Raw genomic sequence first — 25,929 nt, forward strand, 5'->3', positions numbered from 1 at the left:
TACTGATTTTTTAATATTGAAAATAAAAGCATTTAATATCTCTTAAAGGGCAACAGCATCTGCCGTATCCCTGGCCCGGGGTGCGGATGGGGCAGGCTTACACTGAGCCTGACAGCTGGTTCCTAGAACATCCCCCACTCTGCCAATGGTGTGGCCTGGGGCTGAGTGCTGCTGGGTGCTGGGACACTGGTGAGTAATAAAGTAGGGCTGTCACCTGTGCACACTTTCAGTGAGCAGGTGGTGGATGGAGGCACCTCTTGTCAAGGGCCTGAGGCCTAAAAGCCACTGCTTAGGCCAGGGGCTGGCGAAAGGTGCTCCAGGCATGGAAACAGCGGGTAAAGGCATGCTGCTCGTTGCCCTTGCGGACCAGGCGCAGGTGGCGGGGTCGCTCGTGCTCTTTGGAGCTCATGTGCTGGATGTACACCTGGAAAGGAAGGAGAACAGTGGCTACAGGAAGTCTTCCCAGACCCCAAGACCTGCCTTGTGCATCTGTCCCCACTCACCTGGCAGGCCTTCAGACTCAGTTTAATCTCCACTTGGCTTGTCTGGGTCCCTACCCACATGTAGACCTGGCAGGGACAATAGGCAAGGTGGTCACACAGGTGAGTGGGAATGTGCCTCTTGTGATTCTGTAATTCCTATTTCCAAATGGAGGGGCTCCTCCTCTAACAGGCAGGGTCAGTGAGATGGGGGTGGTGTCTCACCTCTTGGCCATTGTCTAGCAACATGATGTCATCATCTGCCAGGTCATCTTGACAAAAGTCAGAGCATTTCTCAGTCACTGCAAAGTAGCCCTTCTCATTGGAGCACCTAGGGGTCAAAATGAGGCCAAGGTCACATGCAACAGGGTCAGGACGAAGAAGGAAGCTGGGGGAGTGGACAGGGCCCTACCGGAAGAGCCGTGTGTGCTTCATGTACTCAGCGTCATCGTCATAGGGCTTCTGTGCCCCTATTCCGACCCAAAAGAAGTTCTCAGGTTCCTCACCTTCGTTGATGACCTGTGGGAGGGTCAGTTCAGCCCAAAGCTCACATGCTCTGGCTCACCTGCCCACCTACCCCCACCTCACCTGTTTGCTGTAGGAGGTGTCAAACATGGTGTTCAGAATGTCTTCTGCCAGTTTGGCTTCATCGGGGTCTGATGCCCTTCCCACCCAAGCATACACAATGCCTTGGTTGTCCTCACTCTCAAAGGGAACCTGTGGAGTGTACAGGGGCTTTGGGTCATGACCAACACCCCATCTGCCATCTTGCTCTGTGGTCCTGGCTCACACCCACACCCCACCTTGAGGATGAAGCAGAACTCTGAGTTGAGGAGGCTGGAGTCAGTGTTGATCTGGATGCACCTGGGTGAGGAGGGGTGTCAGTAAAGAGACAGGGCTTGCTCCCCGACTCCTGCCAACCACTGCCCACCCCATCAGGCACCGGGTGCAGAGGGCACTGCCGTTGGTCCGGATCTGGTAGAGGCTTGGTTGCAGGGTGCCCTGGGCCACCTTTCTTTTGCCCCGGTGGATGATAAACTTTCTCTTGAAATGGGACAGGAACTTGGGGTTCTCCTGCTGCTGCGTCATTCGTACCACCTGAGGATGTGGAAGAATCAGGGGCAGCCCCCTAGATCCCAAGCCTCCCTTGGACTGGGTCCCACTCCCCTTGCTTCCAAGGTCATGGGAACACAGCCCCGAGTACAGCTGGGTGTACCTCCAGCTTGCCAGGGAAGAGGCTCTCAAACTTCTTCTGCAGACTGAAGGTGAAGGTGAGCCAGCCCATGTTGGAGGCTTCCCGACCCTGCCAGAAGTACACGATGCACTGGAAGTCCTCCTCGGGCTGCTTCTCCTCGGCCTCCACCGCTGCGTCCTCGCCTTCTTTGCCCTCTGCCCCGGCCTTTCCATCCTCCTTGCCTTCCTTCTCCTCCTCCTCGTACTCCACGGGTACCCAGTACCTGTGGGGTTAGAGGTTAGTGAACAGGAGCTGGAACCCCCAATCCCAGAGGAAGACGAGAGGGAGGCGTGCTTTGGTGGCACCTGCAGAGGAAAACGTAGCAGTCCTGCGTGTAGAAGTGGCCGAACTCCTCCTCAGGCAGCCGTGCAAATTTCTTGCCCTCCAGCACGAAGCCCTCCATGCCATCAAGGTCCTCGTTCCATTCCTCCATGAGCTGTTCCGCCTGCAGGTGGCAGTACGTGCCCCCATGGGCCTAACTCACTTGGCCCCTCCCTGGCCCTACCTCGGCCCCGCCCAGCACCCAGGCCCCACCCACCTCGGCCAATGCCATTGGCGGCTGCCTTGGCAGGAAGAGCGCGGTGAGGTCCGCCTTCATCTGGTCTTTCTTCTCCGCATCACGCTTCACCTTCCCAGAGAGCCCGGGGCCCTGGAGGACAGCCTCCGCGTTGCGCGTGTAGTCCACGGTCAACACGTCGTCCCAATTCTTGAACTTGGCCTTGAACACCTAAGGGAGAGCAGCGGGGAGAGGTCCAGCAGAGTTAATCTTAGGGTTCGAAGGTTGGGGCCCAAGGGCTGGGGTCAGGGGAGGACGTGGGGTGGGCCTGGGGAGGTGGAGTCTAAGAAACAGAACTAGGAGGGGCAGTTTGTAGAAGAGGTGGTTCCACAGAAAGGTTTGGACCCGTTCTGCAGGTTAGCAGAGCAACCAACCACAGAGGGGCCAGGGGACCCTGGGGTATGCAGATAGAGGGAAGCTGGCCTCTGGATCCCGGAGCACACCTGCGCCTCGGTACCCTCGAGGCTGCGGCTGACCGTGGCGTGGCGTGGTCGGTGCAGCATCCCACACAGTTCCTGGCCCAGCTTGAGCGCAGCAGCACGCACTAGGCGTGGGGACTTGCGGCCAAGCCAGATGAACACGTCGGACCAACAGTCCAGGATGTACACACAGCGCGTGTCCAGCAGGCTCTGCAGCTGGAGATCAGAGGCTGGAGGTAAATACTTGCCACCTGGAAGAGATCCCAGCCCCGTACCCGGTTCTGTGCACCTCACCAGCCGCATCCCAGGCATCAGCTCCACTTTGGGCCGCTTCTTATGTTCCACGGAGAGCTTGTAGTTGATCTGCGGCAGCTCCAGGTAGCCCAGGCCCAGGCCCACCTGGCAGGAGGAAGAGATGGGCACGGCAAAGACTGGGTCCGGGACATCAGCCCCACCCACAACAGCCTTCTGATTTGGAGTCCAGCCTCCTTTGCTCAAGCCACATCCGTTCATCTTGAGATCTGTTTTTTCCTTTTCTACCCCAAAGTCTTTTTAAGGATACTCTATGGAAGGGCTTTTATTTATTTATTTATTTTTGGTACTGGGGATGGAAACCAGGTCTTGCCAGGTACTTTACTACTGAGCTATATCCCCAGCCAGTGGAAGGGCTTTTATTTCTATTTTTAAAAATTTATTATTATTATAATTTAAAAAGATTTTTTTAGATGTTGATGGGCCTTTACTTTATTCACTTATTTATATGTGGTGCTGAAAATTGAACTCAGTGCCTCAGACATGTTAGGCAAGTGCTCTTCTACTGAGCCCCAGCCCCAATTATTATTTTTGAACTACCTCCCCAAACCTTTCTCTAATTTTAATTTTTTTATTTTGAAACAGGGTCTTACTAAATCCCCAGGCTGGCTTTGAACTTACAATCCCCCTGTTTCAGCCTCCCAAATTGCTGGGATCACAGGTGTGTGCCACTGTGCCCAACTCCGGCAAGGCAAGGCTTTTAAAATGGTGCTTTCCTTGTCTGCCCTCTCCAGATCCTTACTGTTGCTAATTTTCTTGACTCTTTCCTGCTCACAAGACAACCCCAGTTTCCTGCCACATACAAAATTAAAGTTGGGAGCCTGGTACCAGGCTCTATGTCTCCCCCTCCAGGCCCAAGTTCCTTTAGTAACATGCATGCTGTTGTTCTTAGAGCCAGACTCCAGAGGGGGCACCCTCCTCTGGCCAAATTCCACAGCCACCACAGTGCTGCTAGCCTGTCCCCAGACCCCAGCTGGCTAGTGAAATCAGGTTAACCCCATACCCCAACACCATGGTTTACCTTGTACAGCTTGGGCTGGGGTGGCCAGAAGTTGTCAGGCACATGCTTCTTGATCTCAGAGGGCTCCCCACCCACAGCCTCCCAGAATTCTGGGGGTTCCTCGCCCTGCACCAGCAGAGTGATCTCTGCCTTCCCTTTCCGCTCATTCTTGTTAATTTTCTCTGCAAAGAGCCTGAGAACAAGATGCAAAGCTCTCAGTGAGACCACACCCCTTCTTAGATGATACTTTTCCTTTGCACAAAATCACAATACCATACCCTCATACCTGGCCTTGGTGGTGTTACTCAGTGTGGCCTGGGCCCCCCGCCACACATAGATGTCCAGCCCTCGGTCCAGCAGGAACACAAACCTTGAAAGGAGGAGCTATGATGGGGCATGGGGACAATGACTGTCCCACACCCCAGATTCCACCAGAAACAATCCATCATTATGGGCTGTAAGCTCCCCTTTCTCAGAGGGCCTCACGGGCCCTTCTGCCAAGCTCTGTGGGACAGGCGTTAAAAGGGTGCTGCTAGAGGGCCCCCTCTTTCAGGAGGTCCAAACCTGCACCCTGTAGGCAGAGAGGAGGCTGATGGTCAAACACCTCTACCTCATATCATGGGGTCTCACCTTGGATCCAGGGAGGCTCCCTTGAGGGGGACAGGCTCCAACTTGATGTTCTTTTTCCCATACACACGGTACATCCTGAGGACCAGGACAAGAGTGGCTCAGTGTGGACCAAGGGGCCGATTTACTCCTAACACATTCCCATACAACCCTTCCTGGCAGAGTGCAGGCCAGTGCCACACTCCCACCCCCTCACCTGGTGACATAGTGTGTGTCCTCCACAGTGTAGAAGCCACTGGCTGTTCCACCCTCAATGTAGGAGATGTCGTTGTCAAACACCTGTGTGTGTGTGAGGCCATGGGTTCTTCACCAGGTTGTCCCCTCCCCCAACCAGACGCCCTGCCAGGCTGGGTGCAGTGACTCAGGTGCTACCAATCCCTGATGATGTTAAGGAGCAAAAATAGTCTTTGCTCATAAACACACACATACTGGGGCATAGGGACCCAATGACATGAATGTGTCCACCCGTGTTGTAAAGGTGGGGGCAACATGTCGAGGGGTGTGCACAGGTGGTTCACAGAGGAGTGCAAACCTCAGTGAACTTGGGTAAGATCTCAAGATGTGGAGTGTCTACGGACAACCAGCTGGTGACCCTGGTGGGGTACCTTGCTGACCTGGCTCTGTGTTGTATTCCAGGCTGGGCTTGGCCCCACTTCCCTGGCACCCAGCCTGTGGTCCTGTCCCCCAACAGCTCCCACCTCTCTTGGCCCAAATCCTTGGACCTGGTTCCCACCCCTGTGTCGGCCTATTGGCCTCACAGCCTCCACCCTGCCTGCCATCCTCCCCTCAACCACTGACCCCACCCCACTTCCACCAACCCAGGTTCTGGCGGCCTTTGGTCTCCCCAGACCTCCGTCTTGCCTCTGCCTCCAGCTCCCTGGGGACCCTCAAGCCCAGCGTCTTTGGCCTCATCTCCCTGCCCCACTCCAGCAGTGCCCCCTGCCTGCCTCTGGGCCAGCTCCCTCGGCACCCCAGATTCCCGCCCCCGCCTGGCTGGTACCTGCAGGAACTCCTCGCTCTCGTCGCCCATTTCCTCCCTCACGGTGCGGCACTCAGCACCCAGGTAGTTGCGCAGGTTGACGGCGTGGATGGCAGAGCAGGCCTTCTTGTCCAGTGTGGCCTCCCCGCCGATCCAGTAGTAGATCTCCCAGTTCAGGGAGCCGCTGTCGTCCAGAAAGGTCTGCGAGCCAAGGCACTAGCCATGAGCTTCCTGGGGCCCAGCCTGGCTTCCCTCCACCACCCTGCCTGTACCTGGCCTGCCCACCTCCAGCTCTCACAGGACCTAGGTGCAGGTGGAGACTGTGATTAGGAGACTGGAGGCCACATGGACCCCAGAGGGTCAGCCTCACCTTGAGTACAATGTAGCAGTCGGCCTCATAGAACTTGCCATGGAAGGCTTCCTCCACCAGCACCGGCACAAAGTTCTCAATCTGCCAGATGGTCAAGCCTGGCAGCTGGCCCACATCCTCCGTGAAGAACTCTGAGTAGTCGAGGCGTGGCTTCTCCAGGCCCTGGTCCCAGCGCCGCACCTTCCCTCCGGGGGCCCTAGCGTCCACACTCTCCTGGGGGCACAGTCAGAGTACATGGCTTGACTCTGCAAAGCCACTACTTGTTACCCACCCCAGGGCCTTTGCGCGGGACATTCCATCTGCCCAGGGTCCTGTGTCATTCTTGGAGAAGAGGAGGACAGTTAAATACCATGTCCCTAAAGTGCCCCTCTATTCTTGAGAACCCAGCCAAGTTAAGGCATCGATGAGAGTGAGTCTAGGCTGCAAAGTCCAGATAAATGTCATCTTGAAGGACAATGACTCTTCTCACATACGCTGGGAACGAACTAGGATAAGTCAGTGTTATTTGCAGAGAGCTGCTTTCTCACACACGTGCCGAGTTCCCTGGTGTGCTGGTCATACACTAGGACAAGCAAGGTAAGCGGATGCTGCTTTGTACCCTGACCTATAACCCCTCCTCTGCAGTAACTGGTGTGGATCAGGGGACTGTGAGAGGGATGTGCTTGTCCAGCCGCCACTGGACAGAGTGCAGCAGGGGACGGAGAAGCTGTTTTCAGGTGAAGCACCTGAGGCACTGTGGGAAATGGAAGCGCACTGTCCAGCCAGCTGCCCTGGACTTTCTGGAGAAGCCCCTGTCAAGCCCGTCACCACTGGATCTTCCTCATAAGCACTTTTCAGTGACCCTCATGTCTCCCATCTCATCTCTAGGTGTCTGCTTTGGTCTCTCAGGAGCCATGCCCCTGCCTTGGTAGCAAGGCGTGGTGTGCCTGTCCCGTCTCGGCTCACCTCCTGTTTCTTGTTCTTCTCCTGGGCCACATCTGACATGCCCTTCAGCACCTGCTTGGCCTGGTCGTCCTGGGCCGAGTCCTTTCGCCTCCGCAGCCGCATCTTGCGAGCCAGGGGGTCCTTGGGCCCGCTCCCAGCTTGGGGAAAGGGTGTGCAGCTGAGCCCTACGGGGACCTGCCCTTGGGCATCCAACCCCATCCTCCATGTCCAGAAAGGCATCCTGGCTCCCAAGCCCGATGTTCCCTAACTTACCAGCTGCTGCGGCAGCCACTGTGGCAGGGGAGGCACCTGCCAGCCGCAGCTGATTTTGCAGCGAGAAATCGATGTTGTACCACTCAGCAGCGGGGTCAGCAGGCTTAGGTGGCATGACCAGGCTGGGGTTGTCCCGCACATCCAGGACCTGCAGCAGGGAGGAGCAGAGCTGGCGCTGGTCCAGGTCCCCCTCCCAGCCACACAGAGCCTGGCTTCTGATTCTTGTCTGCAGGGGCCAGGACCAGGGCGTCCATCCTGGCTGCCTCTGTGGCTGGCTGTGGAGGGCACTAGGAATGATGGGGCTCACCTTCCCCCACCAGGAGGCCTCCCCTCCAGGGCAAACCCGCTAGCCCCCCCCCAGCCCCAGCACTGGCCCAGCCTGGCCTGACCTCAATCTCCGTCAGGAAGTGGATGGCCTCTGGGAGCGTCACCAGGCGGTTCTTGTTCAGGATGAGTTTTCTCAGCTTTGGGCACCTGTAAGGACAGGGCCAGTGGGGGACCTCAGGGAAATGACAAGTGGGGAGGGGCAGCAGGGAGGGCCAGAGGAACTGGAGGGCTGTCCTCCATCCTTTGCCTGAAGAACTTCTCAGAGCCAGGAGACCCCACTAGTGGGCACTGTGACCTCCAGGAGGGGATGGAAGCAGCACTGAGTCCCAAATTCACCTGGCACTGGAACCCTTCTGGCCTCCACCCTAATAGCATCTTCCCAAGGGGTCCTCTGGGGAACCCAAATTGGGAATGGCTAGCATGGGACCACAGGGTCTTCAGCCACAGAGGCAAACTGACCCATCTTCATTTCATGTGACTCACAAAGACAACCGGGCTGGTTCTGGCTATGATTCCAGGACTCTCTGTGCTGAGGGCCCCTCCTGCCCAGCCCTGCCCCAGCACCTGCAGAGGCTTTCGGGAATCAGCTCTAGGTTGTTGTTGGCAGCCATGAACTCCTCCAGGCCAGTCAGCTTGCCAATGCCCGAGGGTAGCCCATCAAAGTCCAGCTTGTTGGAGTTGAGATACAACTTCTTCAGCTTGGTCAGCTTGCAGATGGCTGACTGCGGGGGAGCGGAGCAGGGGTGGGTGGTCAGGGCTGAGCCCAGCAGCCTCCCTCCACCCCACCGGCCAAGGTCCAGGACTCACGGGCAGTGACGTGAGCTGGTTGCGGGACAGATTCAAGGTCTCCACGTGTACCCACTGGTCAATGCACAGGGACAGCTCTGTGATCTGGTTGCTGCTGAGGTTGAGGCGGCGTAGGCTGGGGAGAGTGTACAGGCACTCAGGCACCCGGGTCAGGTCATTGCATGACAGGTCCACATCTAGAGTGTGAGGAGGAACACGAGTCAGGGCCCCCACAGCAGGCACTGGGCACTGCCAGCCCTATTATAAATGCCAGCTCTTTTGGAGAAACTCCACGTGGGGTAGGTCTAGGCATAATTCAGTGCTCATGATTTGATGCCATTAATAGTCTCATGATAAAGACAGAAACAATGTATCAGCTGGGGGAGGGTAGCTCATCGGTGGGGCACTGCCTTGAGTGCATGGGACCCTGGGTTCTACCCCAGCACCACATACACACACACACACACACACACACAAACCCTAACTGTGGGCTATGGCTGGAGGAGCAGGCTGAACCCACATAATTCATCAGGAAGAAAGGGAGTGGAGAGGGATGCCCAGGGAAGTGCCAACCTGCAAGATGGCTCAGGCCCTCCAGGCTGGTGGGGAGGTTGCTCTGGGTGCGCTGTGTGTTCCGCAAGTGCAGGGTCTGCAGGGCGGTCATGGCTGGGAGCTGCCTGCCAGGGAAACATGAAATGTCAGGGACAGGGGAAGGGCCCACACAGGGGGTTTTGGTGGTGATGGGGGATTGGAGGGACAGGCACAAGGCCAATGGCAGCTGTGTGGTGAGGCAGACAGAAAGACAAGACCAAGAGGTGGATCAGGACGCTCGGGAAGGACAGGCCCAGCTTGAGGGTGCCAGCCTACACAGGGTGTAGGCCCGGGCCCCTGGGAGTGGGGGTATGACTGGTGCAGGTGCCCACCGGAGCTGTGCATGCAGCAATGGGTTCCCATTGAGCACCAGTGTCTGCAGGTGCACCAGGCGGCGCATCTGGGGTGGCAGGCTCTCCAGACGATTCTCACTAAGGTCCAGGTACAGCAGGTCCGTGAGGTTGATGAAGAGCTGGTTGGGGATGGTGTCGATACTGCGGTGGGCGGGAGAGAGGCAGGGCTGCCTGAGTTAGTTCCAGAGCGCAGCCCCAGTCCCCCAGACACTCTGACTACACCTCGTCAGCACCTGTTATGGCTGAGGTTGAGCACCAGCATGTTCTTGGCATTCTCTAGCTCCCGTGGGCACTCCGTCAGCTGATTGTAGCTCAAGTCCTGGGCAGAAGGGACAATGCCCAGGTCAGGGGTGTTCCCACCCTGCCAAGCCTCTGCCATTCTCAGAGATCAGGCAGGACACTAAGCAGGGAGTGGATGGTGGGGAAGTGGCTCAGGGACAAAGGGAAACAGTAGGATCCTGGCAGGAAGGGTGTGAGGGTTAGGGATCTGACTCCACCAGTGACCTCAGGCAAGGCCTCAGTTTCCTTATCTGTAAAATTAGATAATGATGGCCCCACAAGGACTGTGGTCATGAGTGGTGACTAAATGGTTGGGGGTTGGGCCAGCCTAGGGGCCAGACAGGTGGGTAACTACTGACCAGGACTGAGAGGTCATCCAACTTGAAGATGTCATCAGGGACTCCGGAATTCTTCAGGCTATTGGCTCGAGCTACAATGGCCTAGGGAGAAATGGTGAGAGTCTGATTCCTGGTTTCCATACCCAGGAGAAGCAGAGCGGTCAGGACGGATGCCTTCTTGGGAAGCCCACCAGAGGGTAGGCCTGAGTGTTCTCCTACCTCTGGTCTTTGTTCACACAGTTCCTCCAACTGATGGGCTTTTCCTAGCCTCCTGGTGAAATCCTATTTAAACCTAAAAGTCCGATCCTCTGGGGCCTTCAGAAAAACTTTCCTTTCTTTTCTTTTTGTACTGGGGATCTAAATCAGGGGCGCTTTACCACTGAACTTCATCCCAGCCCTTTTTAGTTTTTTTGAGACAGGGTCTCATTAAGTTGCTTAGGGCCTTGCTAAGTTGCTGAGGCTGGTCTTGAACTTGTAATCCTCCTGTCACGGCCTCCTGAATCACTAGATTACAGGCATGCACCACCATGCCTAGAAGGAAACATTTTCTGATCAAACAATCCCCCCTGCCCCTTTTTCTTCCTAGTACTGGTGATTAAACTCAGGGGCACTCTACCAGCTTCTGGCCAGACTCTGGGTCCCTAACCCCAGCCTGAAGGCCTCCTGGCCAGTACTCACCCGCAGTGAAGGCAGGCTGGACAGCTCCCCATGAAGTGTAGTCAGATTGTTGTGGCTCACGGACAAGTGCTCCTAGGCCAGGACAGGGGAGGAAAGGCTCAGCAGGGTGGGTAGGGGATGTAGAGTTCCTGTCTGTCTCCACAGCTCTGCACCATTCAGGAGAAGCCACCACGAGCCAATCCATTTCTGCAGCCTCCCTCCCCTTACAGACAAGGCCTCTTCCTGTTCACCTTCTGGGACGGAGGGCTCACTCCCTCTCTGCCAGCTTTGCTCACAGCTCTGCATGTCCTTCCTCTATGTCTTTGTCAGTTCCATAGGCTTAGCCCACCTGGCCCAGCCCCAGCCACAAAATACCTCCCTGCCTGCCCAAGGCCCCTTACCAGCTTCTGTAGGGCAGCCAGCTCTTCTGGCAGGTAGCAGAGGCCTGTGCGGTTCAACTTCAGCCATCGCAGGCTGGTCATGGCCTTGACATTCTCAGGGAAGTAGCCACCCTGTGTGTGGGGAGGATGGATTTCGCGGTGAGGATGGCCTGGGAAAGGGGTGCGTGCCTATGCTCCACCACATTTTGTGGCTTCCACTGCCCATGGAAGTCTTCAGGGAGCAACAGAGCCTGCCCACCAGCTGTGAAACCCTGGACAAGTCATTTTTCACTCTGCATCAATTTTTTCACCCATAAAATTAAACTAAGAAAAGACAAAATTTCGGCCTGCCTCTCCTGCTGAACTCTGAGCCCCAGGAAGGCTGGACAAGACTGTCTTGTCTGGGGTGATGTCCAGCATTCCACTTTGTAGTCAGCTCTGCTCACATTCCTTTTCCGGGCTCTCATTGACTGCCTGGAGGGGGAGTTTTCCTGAGCCTCTGTGAAGTCCCCACTATGCTCCCACCCTGCCATCAGCACAGGACCCATTCCTGGCAAGGTCCAAACCGACACTGCAGCTGAGGGTCCATCTCCCCACCCTGCACAGGATCACCTCATGTGTTCAGTCACTCGCCATATTCCAATGCCCACCTCATCAGCTTCTGCCCTTTGTGCACAGAGTCTGGGTGGCTTATGCCTTTAGTACCTTTGGCTGCTGGGTCCCTTCCCCCTGCAGCCACATTCTTGGCTGGTGACTCAGATTCTCCCAGTCCACAGGAGACACGTGGAGACCCCAGGTAAGGACAGTAGGGATGGGTCAGAGAAAAGTGATGTGGCCACCTATGCATGGGGTCAAAGGTGTGTGCACATACAGGTAATGGCAGGAAGAGCCTGCCTGCCTCCTCCCCAGTCCCAGGCGGTAACTGCCCATCACTCCTGGAGCACCAGCATTCTGAACAGCTCTGCCGTCACCTTCTTCTCTGCCTCCCCTCTGGCCCTGACACCTTCCACCTCTTTCTTGACAGCCTAGAACCGCCTCCCTTCCCCACCAATTGGCTTGCGGGCGCCTGGGGCCTGTCAGTTCGGACTACATCGCCCAGTACCTCTCCCAGCTGCCTGACGCTCTCGGTACCAATAGATCAAGCCCCGTCCAGAAGTCCAAACGGCTACTTTTAAGCCCCATGATCAGATGAGAAAACCCAGGCACTGAGAGGGGAAGTGACTTGCCCAAGACCACACAGGATGACGGTGGCGGGGAGGGTGGCGAAGAGCTGGCTCCACACCCGCCCCTGGGCAGCCCTGGCAGCTCGGCTGGCCGGCAGAGTCCGGGCCTGGCTCGGGCGTGTCACCTCAGAGGGGCGGGAGCCGGGATCGCCGACCGTCAGGCCACGCTCCCGCCAGGGCGGAGAACAGCGCGCGGGGTCGCAGCTCCAGCGGGGCCCCCCCAGCGTGACGCCGAGCCCGCGCCTCGGTCCGCCGGGGCGAGCGCCGGGCGGGTCCTCGGGGCCAGGCGCTACCGGGGCGACCGCCGGAGCCCCACCCGCCCCGCCGCGGGCCTGGGCGGCGAGACAGGAAGCGGAGAGCGGCGGGGCCCGCGCGCGAGAAAAGGCCCGTGGGGAGGCTCGGCCGCCGCCCGACGAGGCTGGGCTGGGCTCACCTTGAAGTCGTTGCCGCTGAGGTCCACGCCGCGCACGAACGGCAGCACCCCGGTGGCCTCCATGGCGGCGCCTCTCTGCTGGGCGCCGGGAGGGAGCAGGGCCGGCCCCGAGAGCCGCGGGCTGGGCTAGCGCCGGCCCCGCCCCCTTAACCCTGCCGCGCCGGGAGTCTGCGCGCCCGAGCCGCCCCGCTCCGCGCGGGGGTGGGGTGGCTTTAGCTCCCCCGAGGCCTCAGTCTCCCGGTCTCCTCGGGTCTTGGCGAGGCCTCCTTGCGTTCGGGTTGGAGGCTTGCACAACCTCCAAGTTGCGGTCGCAGCGCCCTGGGCGGACGTTGACCTTGACTCTGGGAGAGGTTCCGGACCCGGGAAGGTCCCAGTTGGGCTCGGCCTCACAGACAGGTGGTACTAGGGCATCGGAGTTCTCGGGCTTCTGCTTCTGGCCGCAATTTCCTCATCAGTTGACTGTTTCCTAAAGTTGTTGCCAGAAGCAAATGCACGTGTAGCTCTCCGCATACAGCAGGCACTCAGTGCTCGTGGCAGGTTATCGTTGTCGCCGCTTAGTGTCAACACTTTCTCCTCTGCTTATTTACTGGTTTGCTTCGTGTTCTGTAAAAAGCAGCGTCCCTCCTGGTCCATGCTGTTTATGGCTTTCGAATCCGCACACAGTAAGTGCCCAGTCTGTGAGCCACAGCTGTTCTACGCACAGCTGTCCTTCACAGGGCGTTGAGGGGGGTGGTGGCGTCTCACATCCCGGTTTTACAGGAGAGAAAACAGAGCTGGGGGAAGAAAAGCCCACAGAAGCTCTCACGGAGCAGTGGGCAGGGGTTGGCGCTTTCGCCACACTGTGTGCCCCGCGGCCCAATAGGTAATAACGAGGTGGGAGAATGTGGGTCTTTAGGCGAGGTGCGGTCTGTCTGCCCGGGAGGACCGTCACACACACAACCACCCCGTGGTGGGCTCGGAATGCTGCTCTGCATCTTTAAATCCGGACTTCGCTGGAGAGTCCCGTCCCTGAGGGAGCGTGGCTGGCCAGTCATTGGCTGAGCCGCGCAGTATTTTGGAACGTGCGTGCTGCAGTCCGGCGCTCCGATTGGAGGGAAGGCCTGCTCGTCTGCGTGCCTCCGGGGTCAGCGGCCGCCTCGGGGCCTCTGCGTTCGGTTCCCGGGTCCTCCACCTTCCATTCTCAGGCAGGTCTGGCCATCAGGGCCCTGCGAACCCGCTGTGTCCTCCGGTGGGTGCGCTGACTCCGAGACGCAGGTACCCCCGCCCCCGAGCGTAATGGGGCGGTCCCTGGGGTCCTCCAGCTTCGGGCGTGGCGCGCGTCCTAAACACTGAACGGGGGCGTGGCCCGCGGTCACGGCTAGGGAGGGAGGGAGGACTTTGGGCCCCAAGGTCTGAGTTCGAGCTCTGCCCTTCCCGTTTTTGGGTGCAGCACTTGGTTTCCAGGACCTCAGCGACCTCACTTTTGAATGGGGCCATAACAGGCCCAACTGTGGGCAGCTACGTGACCTGCTCAGCCCTGGCCCAGGACTGGAGGGTTTGGCCAACCCGGAGGACTGGCGGCATCCAGGGCCTGGCTGCACAGAGTGGGTTATTTTTAACTCCCCGCGCCCTCCCCTACTTCCCCGAATTGGAAGGCTTCCGGCTGGGGCCTGTGCGACCCTGCAGTCTGAGTCCCAGTTTAGATAAGTGTTGGAGTTAAAATGCTTTTACAGTTTGCAGATTGAATTACTGGTCCTGCTGTGGGTGGCAGTGTTGATTCCCATGGCTTGAATGGGGAAATAGAAACGGGCTGTGGGGTCGTGGTGGGTCACCTGGTTACCCTGTGACCTCACCGGGCCCCAGAGCTGGGTCTTATTTATAGTGTGGGGTAAGTGGGCAGGTGTCCAGGGCTGAGTCACACAGTGCTTCAGGCTTCAGCCATTCCAGGCATCTTGTCACCTGGCAGCTGGGCCACAAGCACCCAAAGTCCATCAGGGAGGTCAGAAGTCCTTGGTGCCCCAGTAGGCTGTGACCTCATGACTTGGTGGACTGGTCCTTGAGAGAGTTCTACTTCTGCTTCTCAAGTGCCTGGCCCTACCTGATCACACACTTCCGGCTGCTCACTTCACCGCTGCCTGTGCCAGTTCACTGGTAAGCAAACAGGCCCTGGCTCACCTTCTCTACTGCTTGGTCCCTCCACCTGCAACACTGTCCCAAGTCCCAGAGAATCCTCTCTCCCAGGGCACTATGGCTCCCTTGTGGGCTTGACACTGTTACCCCAAAGCACTTGCCCCTCTATTTGGGATCTGTGTCTCTTTCTTACTGCCTAAGGGTGGATCCTTCAGACCTGACTTGCACGTACCCATCCACAGGTGGCTCCAGCCTCAACTGCCCCATGCCTCTCTTGCAGGCAGATCATGGCAGAGTTCTCCCAGAAGCGGGGAAAGCATCGTGGCGACGAGGCCCTGGGCAGCGCTGTGGACTTCCTCCTGGCCAATGCCCGCCTGGTGCTGGGTGTGGGCGGGGCTGCTGTGCTGGGCATTGCTACCCTGGCAGTGAAGCGGGTAAGGCCTGGCTGGGTGGGACTGCCTGAGACTTCCAGAGGAGGATGACAGGGCTGGGGTCACACAGTGCTTCAGGCCCCAGGAGGGGCAGTGGCACTCCCTAAGGCTGACATTGGAATCCAGGGCAACCCCAAGCTTTGCCATGACTCCCTAGACTTCTGCTTTGTGTCACTCTGCCTACAGCTCATTGACAGGGCCACTAGCCCTAGGGATGAAGATGATGCTAAGGGGGACAGCTGGAAGGAACTAAACCTGCTCAAGGCCACACCGCACCAACAGCCCCGGCCTCCACCTGCTTCCCTCAGCCAGCCTGTGTCGCTCCCAGCCCCCTTGCCCTCTGCCCCAGGTGAGCTGCATGCACCCCTTCCCTTCTGATGTGGGTGAATTTCCCTTTGGTGGTCACCTTTGGGAGATGCAGCCCAGGCTGTTCCCCTGAGTGACTTTGCAGTCCTATGCAAATTCCTGTTCCTTTCTAGGCTATGGCTTCTGATGTTTAATGGGGATCTTAGTTTTGTGGGTCTTTTTTTTTTTTTGGTTGTTGTTTTGTGTTATGTTTTGCGATGCTGGAGATCAAACCTGGGTCCTTGCACTTGGTAGGCAAATACACACCACTGAATGACTCCCTGATCATACCGTTGTAGATTTTTTTTGGGGGGGGGGTACTTGACCACTGAGCCACATCCCCTCCCCTATTTTATATTCTATTTAGAGACAGGGTCTCACTGAGTTGCTCAGCACCTCGCTTTTGCTGAGGCTGGCTTTGAACTCTTGATCCTCCTGCTTGGCATCAAGTTTTTTGTCCTCATTCCTTCCTGAGTATGCTACCATGCTACTGTGATGGTGGGGAGCCTCAGATGAGGAAACCGAGGCTCAAGAGGGGCAGGACCTGTCTTCCTCACTCTGCATGGAGTTTTTTTTAGCTGTAGGGCCAGGGTGTTGGGATTCTGGGCCAGGGCAACTTTGTCATCGAGTATTCACAGTCTTGAGGACCTAGACCTGGTACTTTCTCAGGTGGCCATTACAGGTGAGGAACAAGGCCCAGGGCTGTCACACAGCCAATAATGAGGTAGAATTCTTTTAACTTATTGTGGCGGGGTTCTTACATGTTCCCCTGGTCCCTTCACTCTGCAGAAGGTCCCACAGATACTGAGCTTCAGAAGCCACCTCAACTCGGCTCCCCAGTACCACTGTGTCTGACGTTCCAGGAGAAGTTGCTGGCATTTGAGCGGGAACATGTGGTTATCCCAGCAGCTCATGTGGCTTTGGCCAAACAGCTGGCCGGTGACATTGCCCTGGAGCTACAGGCCTACTTGCGGAACAAGTTCCCGGAACTGCCCTTTGGGCCACTTGTGCCTGGTGGTCCGCTCTATGATGGGCTCCAGGCAGGGGCTGCTGAACATGTGCGCCTGCTGACACCACTGCTGCTGGAGCCGGGCCTGTGGATTCTGGTACCTGGCGTGGACACTGTGGCCAGGGACCCTCGCTGCTGGGCAGTGCGCAGGACTCAGCTTGAGTTTCACCCCCGCGGGAGCAGCCCCTGGGACCGCTTCCTGGTAGGTGGCTACCTCTCCTCCCGTGTCCTGCTGGAGTTGCTCCGCAAGGCCCTGGTTGCCTCCGTCAACTGGCCAGCCATTGGTAGCCTGCTCGGATGCCTGATCCGGCCCAGTGTGGCCTCGGAGGAGCTGCTGCTGGAGGTGCAGCATGAGCGCCTGGAGCTCACTGTGGCTGTGCTTGTGGCAGTCACGGGGGCCCATTCTGACAACCACCTCCTCCTGGCCTGGCCCCTGGAGGGCCTGGCTGGGAATCTTTGGCTTCAGGACCTGTATCCAGCAGAGGCTGCCAGGTTGCAGGCCCTGGATGATCAGGATACTGGCACTCGCCGGAGGCTGCTGCTACTACTGTGTGGTGTGTGCCGTGGCCATCCAGCCCTGGGGCAACTGGGCCGGAGCCACCTGACCCAGGTGGTTCTTCGTCTGGGGGAAGAGGAAGTGGACTGGGCCGAGGAGGCCCTGGGGGAGCGCTTTCTGCAGGCCCTGGAGTTGCTCATCAGCAGCCTGGAGCAGGCCAGCCTGCCCTGCCACTTCAACCCCAGCGTGAACCTCTTAGGTAGTTTGCGGGAGGAGGAGATTGATAGCATTGGTTATGCACTCTACAGTGGTCTACAGGTACCTGAGGGGCTGCTTTAGATGGGTGGGGACCGGGCAGCCAGAATGTTTTCTGATATTGGTGATCTGTACCCATCTCACTCCCAGGAAATTGCAGTGTTTTTTTTTTGTTTGTTTGTTTGCTTTTAGCCAGAACACAGGAGAGTACACTACCTAGGCCCACAGGATGGGCATATGCCTGGGCTATGGTCCCTGGGATCACTGAGCCCAGAGAGCTTAGGTAACTGTCACCTGAGTGTGACTGGGCTGCAACCACTCACTTAGGTGTCCCTCAGACCTTTGGGGTGACCTAGGACCTTGGGGTCAGACCATATCACCAGCAGCAAATCCACTGAGAATGTGTCTTCTCCATCCCAACCAGTTCCATTTTTCTGCCAAGACAGAAATTTAGTACTTTTTTCAGGCGCCCGTGCCAGGCATCCTGGAGGCATCTAAGTATCATGTGTTTGTTTCCTCCCTGGGTGCTGGAGTACCTGGTATCCCAGAGGCCAGCGTTTTGTTTTTATTTTTTGGTACCAGGAATTGAATCCAGAGGCGCTTAACCACTGAGCCACATCCCCAGCCCTTTTTATTTTTTGACACAGGGTCTTGCTAAGTTGCTTAAGGCCCTGATAAGTTACTGAGGCTGGCTTTGAACTTGGGGTTCTCCTGCCTCAGCCTTCCCAGCTGTGGGATGACAGGCATGCACTACTGAACCTGGGTAGAGGCCAGCCTTTGGCTCTTGAAGGTTGGTGTTTTCCTGCTGTCTTCTGTTTTTTTTTGTTGTTGTTGTTGTTGAATTCTCCAGCTCTAGAGTGAGATGCTGCCCATTTGATACCCTCCAGCTAGGTGAGTTTTCTCCTAAGGCAGTAGAGGCCCAAGGCCAAGGCTGTGCCTCAATAGCTGCTCCTGGGCGCCACTGGAAAGCAGAGGACACGCCCTTCCCAGAGGCCCATGTGCTGACTTGGCCTCTTCAGTGTGCCAAAATGAACTCTCAGTGGATTCTGACCTTGTAGCCTGGCCAAGGTAGTAGGGGCTGGAAGAGGGAAACTGCCTCCCCTCCCAGGCGCCCCTCCTGTCTTTGGTATCCTTTGGGCTGAAGCAAACCTCTGCCTTGAAGAAAGTGAGCAAGAATAAAAGGAAAAAATTCTCATATGTGTGCGATCCTTGCTGGGAAAGGGGTCTAGCACTTTCATGGGTGGCTATTCAGATCTCTTAAGTCTGGTGGCTTATCCTGGCAGCTTGGCAAGAGGACTTGAAATCAACTTGGAGGTGAAAGAATTTGTTTTCAAAAGTAGTGTCTTGCTGGGCATGGCGGTGTACACCTTACTGTAGGATTACTGGGTAGTGATTGGGAGGCTAAGGCAGGAGGATCACAAGTTCAAGGCCAACCTCAGAACCCAGTGATACCCTATCTCATCAAAAATAAAAAAGGGCTGATGATGTGGCTCAGTGGTTAAGCACCCCTGGGTTAAATCCCCAGTACCAAAAAAAAAAAAAAGTGTTTTAGTCCTTTTTGGTTGCAATAACAAACTATCGTAGACTGTATAGATGGTTTATGAATAACAGAAATCTATTTCTCATTTTGGAGGCTGGAAAACCTGAGATCAGAACACCAACAGATTTTGTGTGTAGTGAGGGCCCATATCCTGGTTCACAGATATCACCTTCTAGATGTGTCTTCACATGGCAGAAAGATGAGATAGCTTTAAGGTCTCTATAAGGACATTAAGTCCAATCACATGGCTGTTCCCTCATGACCTAGTCACCTCCCAAAGGCCCCACTAATGCCATCACATTCCAGGGAGGATTTCAGGATACAAGTTGCCACCACATATTCAGCCCATATGGGTCCTGTGGAGGGAGAATACTCAGTGTGCCTTGGTGCTCAGTCTTGCTTTTTAATAGGAACCAACTAGTCAGGGCTCATTTCTTCCCCTAAGGCTGAGCTGCTGAGCCCTCTGGTGTTCCTCTACTTTCCTGGATCAGTGGGGCTGCTGCATGCCCATCAGTCTTGAGAGAACTGTTTGCTCCACCTCCCTTGCCTTTCCTGAAGTCCCCAAAATGTGGGGTCAAGCAGCTGTCAAGCCAGGCATCTCAGTGTCCCTCAGGAGCTAACGTGAGGCTTGGTTCCTCTGTTACCAGATGACAAATGAGGCCTGGACACTTTCCTTCAGATGCCAGTCACATCCTGATGTCCTTCCTGTGAAGTTCTATTTCCTGTGGAGAGCCTCCCCTTCCAGCTGTGACATGGGATGGTGTAGGACATAGGATGGTAGTGTCTGCCTCTGGGTGGTGGGAGACTGCCTCAGCCGAGGTTTATTCAAGTTGCTTGGTTTGGGAGCTGCACTCTAGTCTTGAGCAGTTTCACTGGTGGTGGAGGGTTAGCAAGGAAGCAGCTTGAGGGCAGAGCCTATGCCCCCATCCTCTCCTCTATGATCTACTTCCTGGGCAGCTGTGAGGACTAGCTGAGATGGGCAGTGCTCATCTTCTACCTGACACAAGGTAAACTGCCCCAGCAGGGGAGCTTGTTGGGCCTTGCGGGGTTTCCTTCTTTCCACTAATGTCACTAAACTGAAGCAGAGAGCCTTCCCAGCTGCCTGGTGAGTTCACTGGGTCATAAGATCACCCTGGGCTCTGGAGAAGGCTAGAGGGAGCTGTCTGTGAAGTGAGCTCAGTTAATTTGTTTACTTGGTTCATTTATTTATAAATAATGGGGATTGAACCCAGGTGCTCTACCACTGAGCTATACTTCAGCCCTTTTCATTTTCAGAGGGATCTCACTAAGCCGCCCAGGCTGACCTCAAACTCGTGATCCTCCTGCCTCAATCCCACAAGGACAGAGCCCTCATGATCCCATCACTTCCCAAATGCCCCATGTCTCAACATCACTGCATTGGGGGCCAGGCCTTCAACACGTGAACCTTTGGGGAACATACCAAAGGCTAAACCAGGGATTTGATAGAACCCAAAGTCTTGTGCATGCCACCTAAGCACTTTACCACTGAATTACACCCCAGTCTTTTAAAATTTTTGAGCTGTGTCCATTTTCCTCTCCTTGATCTTTGTTATATAAAATGCCTACCTGTAATCCCAACTACCCAGAAGGCTAAGGCAGAAGGATTGCAAGTTCAAGGCCAACGTCGGCAATTTAGCAAGACCCTGTCTTAAAATAAAAAAGGCTGGCTGGGGTCGGGGTATGGGGTGAGAAGGGGGTGATTTAGAGGTGTCCAAACAGGCCTTGCTTCAACCCAGCTTTCACCTGGAGATTTAGCTGGCCTTGAGCTTGTCTCTGAGATTTGTTGCCCCCAAGCCTGAAGGAGCTCCAGGGCAGATGTGCATCTTCTCCAGGAAGGGGTGCCAGCCTGGGAGTCAAGAGGGAGCTGCACCACACTTTTTACCTGTTTATTTGTAAAACAAGACCTTCAGGGTGGGGATACAGCTCAGTTGTAGAGCGCTTTCCTAGTGTGCATGAATGTACCCACTCTGCCAAATAACAAACAACAAAAAACAACCACAGGAGCCTTCAGACTGGTACATGTTTGTACCATTTCCATTTTTTTGACTATACTTTTCCTTTGTAATCTGAAAAATGCAGACAAAAAAATTAATTTGTTGAGGAAGCTAAGGCCCAGCATGTACTGAATGGCAACACTCAGGACTCTGGTGACCTACTGTAGATCCTCTCTGCACTGCTCATCTGGAGAGAACAAGAGCCCAGTTAGCAGGAAGGCCAGAAACACAGACTCCCTGGCTTGCACGGATTTTGGAAGGCACTTTTCAGGTCTAGTGCGCGCGAGATGGAACACCACCTCCTAGCATAGACACTGGCGTCTGAGGTAAGGGTGGGTGCAGTCTGCCCCTGATATGAATGGCTAACAGGAAGTGGTGAGCAAGATTCTAGTCCAGAAAACCTGGCTGCTAAACAGTACAGTACAGTAGAACCTGAGCATTTGAATTTGGCTACAACAGACATGAGAGGAATGGCAGGTGAATTTACTGCAGAGGACAGTATGGTCTTTACCTGGCAAAGTTACAGGCCCCAGTCCTGCTGGGCACCACTTATTTTTAATTCCAGCTGCTCCAAGATCAGTGCATACCAGGGATAGGTAATTGCTTTGATCACTACACTTGTGGGGTTTGTTTGCCCTTATTTTCTCAGCTGTCTGTGGGGTGGGTCACCAAAGGCTGTGTATAGAGTCAGGCTTCCTCTTCTCCAGGAGATGGCAGGGAACCAATCATGTAAGCTGTTGGAGCTCTGAGATGGAGACATGAGGTCAGAGACTAAGTTTCAAGGCAATATCAGCTGCTTGGCAGGGGGAAGGGACTTAACCTGTGGGAGCCAAGATTTCCCTCCATAAAGGGACAGAAGAAGCTGCCCAGTAGAAAAATGGGAGGTTGAAACCACTGTGTGTGAAACCCTTCCTGGCTATTGCCATCAGGGAGGGTTTCACACACAGTGATTTCAACCTCCCACATTTCTGCTGCCTCACTTTTCTTGGTGGGGCCCAGTGAGGAGGTCATTTTCTTCTCCTTGATCTTTGTTATATAAAATGCAAATAGGAAATAATGTTCAGTACAAGTATAAGAATATTTCAAACAGAAAAAAGAATCTTTCAATCCTCCTGGAGGGGAAGGCGACAGGACAAGTTTCTGGTTGCACTGAAGACTGCTACTCTGAGCGTGCCACTGAGACATGGAAACTCCTTAACAGGATTTATTGTTAAGTTTTCACTGTGATTGGGCCCAACTGTAATACTCCACCAAAGAACCTCATGTTGAACAAGAACACCCCATCACAGATGAGAGGAGCCAGGATCTGAGTAGACAAATAGGGCATAGCTCAGCAGAACATTTTTTGCCCGGCATGTGAAAGGCCCCAGCCACCCAATGTGGTAAAGGACTTATGAGGAATTATCTTGACAAGATTACACGGTTATGATCTTGGTCATAACCATCATTTTGCGTACCAAATGACCTTGGCATTCCTCTCAAACCCTATGGGACACAGTTACTGAGTGTGGCATACTGGCCACTGATACTGGGATTGTTTCTTAATTGATGGTGGATATGTTGTTTTTGAAAAACCCAGGTATATAATGTCCCCTGCTTCTTTCTGCTTTGGGGTTTTGCTGCTGCCATATATCCTGTTTTTTTCCTAAGTTCCTAATAAATTATACTTTGTGCAAGCCTGGATTTGTCAGCCTTTGTCTGTGGTCTTTCAGCACCTTCTGCTTTTGGTGGCTGGTTCTCATACACTGGGTTTTTCCAAAACAGGACCTTCTAGTATTTCTCCAAAGGGGAAAAATGGGGATGTAGCTTGGTGGTAGAATGCTTGCCTAGCATGTATAAAATTCTGGGTTCTACTTCCAGTACTATACAAAAACAAAAATTCTCCAAAGAATATATACAATGGCCAGTAAACACATGGAAGGATGGTCAATTCCACTGGCGAAATGCAAATTGTAAGTGCAATGAGATGCCACTTCATACCCCCATCTCAATGTTGTTATTATTTTTTGTTCCAGGGATTGAACTCAGAGGTGCTTAACTACTGAGCCACATCCCCAGCTTATTATTTATTTTGAGACAGGGTCTCACTAAGTTGCTGAGGGTGGCTTTGAACTTGTGATCTTCCTGCCTCAACCTCCAGAGCCACTGGGATTAGAGGTATGTGCCACTGTGCCCAGCTCAATAAATTTTTTTGAATATTACTGTGTCTAACTTACAAACTTTATTGTAGCTATGTATTCATATGAAAAAATAAAGTATAGGGCTGGGTTTGTAACTCAGAGGTATAGCACCTGCCTAACATGTACAAGACCATGGGTTCCATCCCCAATACCACAAAGTAAAACCCAAATAGTTGGGCTGGGGCTATAGCTCAGTTGGTAGAGTGCGTGTCTCACATGCACAAGGCCCTGGGTTTAATCCGCAGCACCACAAAAAACAACAACAAAAAATTCCACATAGTATATGTATATAAGATTTGGTACTACTCAAACTTTCAGTCCCCTTATCCATGAGGACTAATATAGTCAACCATAAAAAAAAAGGTACTGATCCATGTTACAATATGGATAAACCACAAAACATTATGCCAAGTGAAATAAGTCAGATGCAGGTCATACTTATTACTCTATTTATATGGAACATTAGAATTGGTAAACCCACAGAGATAATCAGTAAGGTGGGTGGTTGCCAGAGTCTGGGGTAGAAAAATAACCACAAACACAGGCCACAACCCATACCTGCAGGCTGAGATGCTCTAGAAAACAAGGTCAGAAACCTGCATTTGTAGAAACCCTTGACCCTAATGCCCAGCCAGGGTGCAAAGCCAAAAGTCCCAAGTCCTGAGAAGAATATCAGTTTCTTCACTGACTGGGTAACTCACACCCCATTTCTGCTTCTCTTCTAAACTATACCCAGAGCCAAGCCAGGCATGGTGGCACACACCTGTAATCCCAGTGGCTTGGGAGGCTGAGGCCTTAAGCAACTGAGACCCTGTCTCTAAATAAAATACAAAAAGGGCTGGAGATGTGGCTCAGTGGTTAAGCAACCCTGGGTTCAATCCCTGGTACAAAAAGACAAAGTCAGAGCCAATTTGGCTATGTATCATTCATGAGTGTTTGTGGTGGCCAACAAGGAATAAGGCCATTCTTGGCAAGTGTGGAAAATGGAAAATTAGTGCTCTGAATCTTGGGTTGGTACCTCTGCTCCAAGGGACAAAGTTCGGGGGCGGGGGGGCAGAAGTTAGGGTCAGTTCTTACCACATAGTGGTAGGGAGGAAAGGCTGGGCTGGTTGATGGCCACCAGGAGCAGTGGCAGGTGGAGAGCTGTTTCTGGCACTGGATGGTGCTTGTGCTGTCACTCTTAGGACTGTTACCAGATACTCTGCTGTACTGTCAGCAGTCAGAGTAAGTGGGGTTGAATTCTTTATTAAGGCACATGAGCCATGGTATCCTGAATTCTAGGTGAAGCAGAAATGAAGCTTCTGGAGAAATAATGGTAGTAGGAGGGCCACTTCCTGGCATTACAACCTCCTTTCTGGAATGGCTGCAGACAGAAGCCCTGTCCAATTGGCCAGGGCTTGAGTCAGGAGTGCAGCTCCTCACTCAGGCAAAGGCAGCTCTGCAGCACAGTAAGCCATAGTGGGGAACACACAGATGTCATCGGTTATGTCCTCTGCTGCCAGCTTCGCCACCCTTTGCTAGCAGTGACAGTTCTTGGGGGTCCTGGGACAGCTGCCTGACTTCTTCACAATGGCTGTGTGCATTCCTGAGTTCTGGGTAGAGGCCTATGGTCTAGCAGAGCCAGTTGAGTGGTCTGACCTTTTGCTTCTTCACATAAAACCCAATTCTAAAACCCATCACTCCTGTTTCAAGGACTGTGAACAGTTAACTATTCTAGTTAACCTGGTCCCTGGTCTGAGAAAGTTGCTCTCTTACCCTGCCATGCCCTCATCTGTTCTGAGGACAGAAAGGCCGGGTGTGTCCTGGCTGATGGCAAAGACTGCATTTCCGGGGTCTCTTTGCCGTGGACCCTGTGTCTGAGGAGCCAGCTCGGGGTCTTCTGCTCCTAGCTTCTGATCCCTGCGTTCTTCCTCTGCCTCTTGGCCAGGGTAGTGCTGCAAAAGTCCCTGTGGGAAGAGTTAATGGAAGGCTGTATTTAGAACAGACACTCTGAAGTGGCAAGAAATAGAGAGCAAGCATTGGGTTGGGGTTATCCCAACTTTTACATAGGTACACTCCATGGGTCAGACTCCCCATGCTCTATGAAGAACAGCTCCATAATGTTAAGATATGACATTATCGGGCTGGGGCTGTAGCTCAGTAGTAGAGCGTTTGCCTAGCATGTGTGAGCCCCTGGGTTCGATCCTCAGCACCACATAAAGATAGATACATAAAGGTACTGTGTCCATCTACAACTGAAAAATATTAAGAAAAAAAAAAAAAGATATGATGTTGCTTTATATTTCCTGATACCTCTCTCTAGAACCCTAAATTCAGAAGCTGGGGTATAGCTCCCTGGTAAAACACTTGCCTTGCCTATCTAAAGCCCTGGGTTCCAACCTAGCACTGTGGTGGAGTGGGGGGAGTGCTCACTGTTCTAATAAGAGGGCACGAGTGTCACTTTCGTTAGGCCCTTTTTACAGAGACAGAAACCCAGGCAAACAATGGGAAAGGAGCCTATGACCAGCAGCCTACTCCCTACCTTACCTGCAGGTCAGATGTCACTTTCTGTGGCCCTGCCCAAGTCTGAAATGTGTGCAAGGCCATCTCTTCGTAGTTACTTCAATATGAGTTTGGAAATAGGATGGCTGTCTCCAAGCCCCTCAAACGCCAGTTGTGAGTGACTCCAAGTCCTCTGCTTTTTACCCTGCCTCCTGGATTCTTCCTGATATGGTGACATGATAGTCTGAATTCAATTCCACTCCTTTATCAACCAGGAACTCTATGAAAGTAGACCTGGGCCATCTTATAAAGGAACCTGTGGTGGAGTGGCTTAGTCATTGTGGATTTGGAAACCAGATCTGTACAACTCCAAAGCTCCCATTTGGCCTTTGGGTCATTCTCAGATAGATAATTAAGAGTGGCAGTTACTATTCGAAATGCCCTCACATACACCATCCACTATGATCCAATACCTGGGCGTCAGATCTCATGATACCCATTTTCTGGGATGCTGGTATAAGCTGCATG

General features: G+C 54.2%; 4 protein-coding genes across 15 annotated transcripts in view; 2 read left to right on the forward strand and 2 right to left on the reverse strand.

Annotated features, from left to right (window-relative positions):
* Llgl1 (LLGL scribble cell polarity complex component 1) overlaps window positions 1–3,418 on the forward strand; it is a 21,516-nt gene extending 18,098 nt beyond the window's left edge. The window contains exon 22 of the mRNA XM_058583207.1: window positions 49–3,418. Coding sequence (XP_058439190.1) covers window positions 49–106 — 58 coding nt within the window. The 3' untranslated portion in view covers window positions 107–3,418. The remainder of the gene's footprint in view (window positions 1–48) is intronic.
* Flii (FLII actin remodeling protein) lies at window positions 17–12,697 on the reverse strand. The gene is made up of 30 exons (XM_046456658.2): window positions 12,541–12,697; window positions 10,906–11,016; window positions 10,526–10,597; window positions 9,869–9,949; window positions 9,464–9,549; window positions 9,210–9,371; window positions 8,860–8,963; window positions 8,308–8,483; window positions 8,065–8,222; window positions 7,563–7,647; window positions 7,174–7,321; window positions 6,922–7,058; window positions 5,977–6,189; window positions 5,628–5,807; window positions 4,824–4,906; window positions 4,631–4,705; window positions 4,287–4,370; window positions 4,022–4,193; window positions 2,983–3,087; window positions 2,713–2,904; window positions 2,252–2,440; window positions 2,019–2,158; window positions 1,696–1,936; window positions 1,423–1,577; window positions 1,283–1,343; window positions 1,068–1,196; window positions 892–998; window positions 705–810; window positions 504–569; window positions 17–424 (listed from the first exon to the last, which is right to left on the reverse strand). The coding sequence occupies exons 1-30, from the start codon at window positions 12,601–12,603 to the stop codon at window positions 290–292; spliced, it is 3,816 nt and encodes a 1,271-aa protein (XP_046312614.1). The 5' UTR covers window positions 12,604–12,697; the 3' UTR covers window positions 17–289.
* Window positions 12,690–18,382, forward strand: Mief2 (mitochondrial elongation factor 2). Of its 12 annotated transcripts, none has more exons than XM_046456678.2 (6): window positions 12,690–13,794; window positions 13,970–14,123; window positions 14,605–14,670; window positions 14,892–15,083; window positions 15,267–15,429; window positions 16,215–18,382. In XM_046456678.2, the coding sequence occupies exons 4-6, from the start codon at window positions 14,937–14,939 to the stop codon at window positions 17,267–17,269; spliced, it is 1,365 nt and encodes a 454-aa protein (XP_046312634.1). In that variant the 5' UTR covers window positions 12,690–13,794; window positions 13,970–14,123; window positions 14,605–14,670; window positions 14,892–14,936; the 3' UTR covers window positions 17,270–18,382. The 12 variants fall into 12 exon arrangements, with proteins under 12 accessions (XP_046312634.1, XP_046312628.1, XP_058439193.1 ...); XM_046456672.2 differs by having other exon boundaries at window positions 14,930–15,083; XM_058583210.1 differs by having other exon boundaries at window positions 13,970–14,670.
* A 3,546-nt stretch (window positions 18,383–21,928) lies between these two features.
* Window positions 21,929–25,929, reverse strand: part of Top3a (DNA topoisomerase III alpha) — a 31,708-nt gene continuing 27,707 nt past the window's right edge. The window contains exon 19 of the mRNA XM_046456661.2: window positions 21,929–24,866. Coding sequence (XP_046312617.1) covers window positions 24,688–24,866 — 179 coding nt within the window. The 3' untranslated portion in view covers window positions 21,929–24,687. The remainder of the gene's footprint in view (window positions 24,867–25,929) is intronic.

Source organism: Marmota monax, unplaced genomic scaffold (genome assembly GCF_021218885.2).
Source record: "Marmota monax isolate L192 unplaced genomic scaffold, Marmota_monax_Labrador192_F-V1.1 WCK01_AAM20220418_F8-fsc00501, whole genome shotgun sequence".
Lineage (NCBI taxonomy): Eukaryota > Metazoa > Chordata > Mammalia > Rodentia > Sciuridae > Marmota > Marmota monax.